The following is a 3,657-nucleotide window of genomic DNA, read 5'->3' on the forward strand; positions in this document are numbered from 1 at the left end:
GGTGTATGTGGCTGTTGCCCTAGCCGCTTGAGCCACAGGCACTGAGCCCATTTTTCATATTTTTTAAACAGAACATCCTTTTGTTAAAAGCTCAGTTAGAAATAAATCCCAATACTTACTGGCTCCAAATATTTGAGTTAAAATGCTTTTCTGATGGCCACAGTCGACATTGTAAGGGGTCTCCCCTGCTCTGTTGGGTCTGTAAAGCAGCCGTCCATCTTTGGGGTTTCTTAGAAGGAGTTCTGCCAGCTTTCGGCTCCTTCCGCGGATAGCAATGTGCAAAGGGGTGTCTCCTTTCTGCAAAATAACATATGGAACTTGGACTTCCATATCTTTACATGTAGTATATACAGAGTAACAATTTCCATGTTTCTGTAAAATAACAGAACTCTGACATTTTCATACTTTTCATTTGGAGCAGAGACAGAGTATGAATTTTTACTTCTACCTCCCCCACATTTTTTTCCTCTGGTTCCTCACGCAGCTTTTCTCAGAAATCGCCGTGCCCCTCTGAATGAAAGTCATTCTTGTCCCCTTCCCTCAACTCACTGAAAGGAGAAGCAGCAGGTTCCTTCCTCCCTGCAGCACCTCCCAGGCCACGGGTCCCCCCCCCTTCACTGGTACCTACCCATCATCCAAATCTTCACTGCCATAGGGTGTCAGTCCCTTCCTGAACTGATCTGTAGTCTACTTCACAGGGGTCTCCGTGTGTCTAGAAAGCCCCACGATCCACGCTGCCAGCCCATCTAACACGAGGCATTCCAATAGCACCTGCAACCTCAGTCAACCACGCAGCACCAAGGGGAGCCCTCCAATGTTGTTACTCTACACTCCCCACTCCGAGTCCTTCAGGCAGTGTCTGTCCCTCCCTGGCCACTCCGGGCTCTGCCACTCCCCTCACCTTTCACCTCTCCTCGTTAACATCGTCAGGCATCTTAGTGCCCATGTCTGACATGAACGGAAACCAGTGAGAGAAACCCACAGAGCCCTCCTCAGTGGGCACAGCACTCTGCCGCGCACTACTCACACGCCCCTCTTGGACACAATCAGTGACCCAAACCTAGCAAATTAAATCCTCAGTTCTCGGTGTGACGTCTCGTCATCCCTCAGACTGAACACAACTGAACCTGCCGTCGGTACCTTACTTCCCCACCTCAACTCCACTTCTCATCCCCAAACCTGTGCGAAGGCGAGTTTCATCAGCAGTATTCCTGGCAGACACCAGATTTCTGATACTTCAGAGATTTCACACACCCTGATAACATGCTGAGATAAAGATAGCAGAGATGGGCTACACAAAACTAACATTAATCTTTACTCTCAAATTTGTTTTTAGGAAATTCTCTGTGAAGAGCCAGGTGCAAGACATACACATGTTTGTAACTTAAATCCTGGCAGGAAGCACCTGTCCATCCTCAGTAAGAATGGGTTAAAGGAATGGACAACGTTCCAACTGCCCGGTGAGTATCTGTCAGCAAGTTTCCCGTGCTGACTCTGGGCACAGCAGCAAACAAAAGGAAACAAAGACAGAGGCCTTCAAGAGAATGACTAGGAAATAATCGTTCACAAATAGCATATTACATAATTAAGGAGGCTGTATAGAACCTTAAAAGGTATAGCCCATATTGCAAACTGGGGACCAGTAGCAACAGAATGAGGAAAACAGACATTATGGAAAGTTTACTTTATTTATTTATTTATTTATTTATTTATTTATTTTTGAGACAGAGCCTCAAGCTATCCCCCCTGGGTAGAGTGCCGTGGCATCACGCTCACAGCAACCTTCAACTCCTGGGCTCAAGCAAGTCTCCCGCCTCAGCCTCCCAAGTAGCTGGGACCACAGGTGCCCGCCACAACGCCTGGCCATTTTTTGGTTGCAGCCATCATTGCTGTTCAGTGGGCCTGGGCTGGGGATTCAAACCCACCAGCCTAGGTGTATGTGGCTGGCGCCTCAGCCGCTTGAGCCACAGCCGCCAAGCCGGAAAGTTTACTTTAAAGCTTTTTACAATATTCTATTTCAAAAACTCTTCTTTGATTTTTTTTGTCCTTCCTAATTTTTAATATTAAAATTTCCTCTCTTTTACATGAAATTATATTCATAAGGCAATGATAGATGGAGGAATTATTTTTGGTTTTGCTTTTATTTTTTAAATAATGTTGTGAAACGAGAAGATAAAAAGCAAACACACTGATTCTGTTTTTTTGTTTAACTGTCTCCTAAATAACAGAAAGATAAACGTTAATCTATTATGAGTTAGTGAAGCTCAGATCATACTTTTTACAATATTTCTTGCTTCATACGTAAATCACCTTTTATGGAGGAAAATCAGTTTGAAGTAGAGAAGGAAAGAAGTCTGTTTAAAATGAAAACTAAAATCAGACATCAATTCTGTAAGAAGTAGTAAGCAATTCAGAGCTAAACTTATTAGAGAAAATGAAAATTTCTCTAAAATGGGTTCATAACAAGGACACAGGCAGAACACTTCCTCTCCTGCCAGTGAACAGTAAGTCTGCTTTGAGAGTCTGCCTTCTCCAGCCCTTGGGCTCTTCCCTTCTGTTTATGCACAAGCAGCTCTACCCCGAGGAAGGCCTGCTCGTGTGCTGGTCCAAGGCAGCGCACCCAGAACTGGTGTGAGCCGTGGGAGGAAGCCAGAAGCAGCTTCATTAATAGCTGTCCCGTGCACTATAGGAACACCACTAGAATCCCGCGCAGACAACCTGGGATCAAGCTCAGGAGCAAGCATCTGAAAATCAGGTCCCCATGCATCTACTACATATAGAGGTCAGTCTACCAGCAGCTTTCCAAAAAGTGATCTGCAGGCGAGGTGCAGTGGCTCACGCCTATAACCCTAGCATTCTGGGAAGCCAAGGCAGGAGGGTCACTTGAGCCCAGGAGTTTGAGGTTGCAGGTACCTATGCCCATGCAGCTGCACTCTAGCCCAGGCAGCACAATCAGACTCTGTCTCAAAACAAGAAAGAAAAGAGAAAACGTGCTGCCCACGTAGATGCTTTACCTTATCTACAGCAGACACTTTAGCTCCTTTATCCAGCAGCAGCTCCACCACTTCAATGTTCCTCATCTTGGTAGCCTTTATAAGTGGCGTTTCACCATCCTGTGGGCACAGATAAGAATGTCTGCCATATCAATAACTTTACAGCTAAATGTCTGTCATATAAATGCACAAGATTCTGACTCTCAAAAATATCTGACTCTGCTGTAACAATCGAATATTTAAATGTTCTCAAGAAAACACAGTTTAAAGGCAGTAGATGAGCTACTACAAGGAGGGGTAGAGGAATGAGTAAGGGGGGGCATGGCGGGGAATGGAGGGGGATGGGAGTCACGGTGTATGGCACAACCATGGAGGCAGGACACAATTCTAAGAGAAATTTTATCTAACAAATGCAATCAGGGTAACCTAATTCTTTACCCTCAATGAATCCCAAACAATAAAATAATAATAAAAGAAAACATAGTCTAAAAGCTAACTGAAAAGTTGTTTTCTTTTCACGATGCTTGCTTGTACTGAAATAACCATACACCCCTCAGCCAGGTGCAGGATGTGTCTGCCTGCATCTATCACTCCTGAAGCAGTCTCTGCCCTCGTGGGCTGCTCCTGTCACCCCAGGTTCCACCAGTGACCTCTGGGGCAACCC

The 3,657-nt window shown here is 45.3% G+C and overlaps 1 protein-coding gene across 1 annotated transcript in view; it reads right to left on the reverse strand.

Annotated features, from left to right (window-relative positions):
* Positions 1 to 3,657, reverse strand: part of KIDINS220 (kinase D interacting substrate 220) — a 133,687-nt gene that overhangs the window by 76,898 nt on the left and 53,132 nt on the right. Inside the window, exons 12-13 of the mRNA XM_023511805.1 lie at positions 3,015 to 3,113; positions 120 to 297 (exon numbers count right to left, since the gene is read on the reverse strand). Coding sequence (XP_023367573.1) covers positions 120 to 297; positions 3,015 to 3,113 — 277 coding nt within the window. The remainder of the gene's footprint in view (positions 1 to 119; positions 298 to 3,014; positions 3,114 to 3,657) is intronic.

This window comes from Otolemur garnettii, unplaced genomic scaffold (assembly GCF_000181295.1).
Source record: "Otolemur garnettii isolate 467f Iridium unplaced genomic scaffold, OtoGar3 scaffold00022, whole genome shotgun sequence".
Taxonomy (NCBI): domain Eukaryota; kingdom Metazoa; phylum Chordata; class Mammalia; order Primates; family Galagidae; genus Otolemur; species Otolemur garnettii.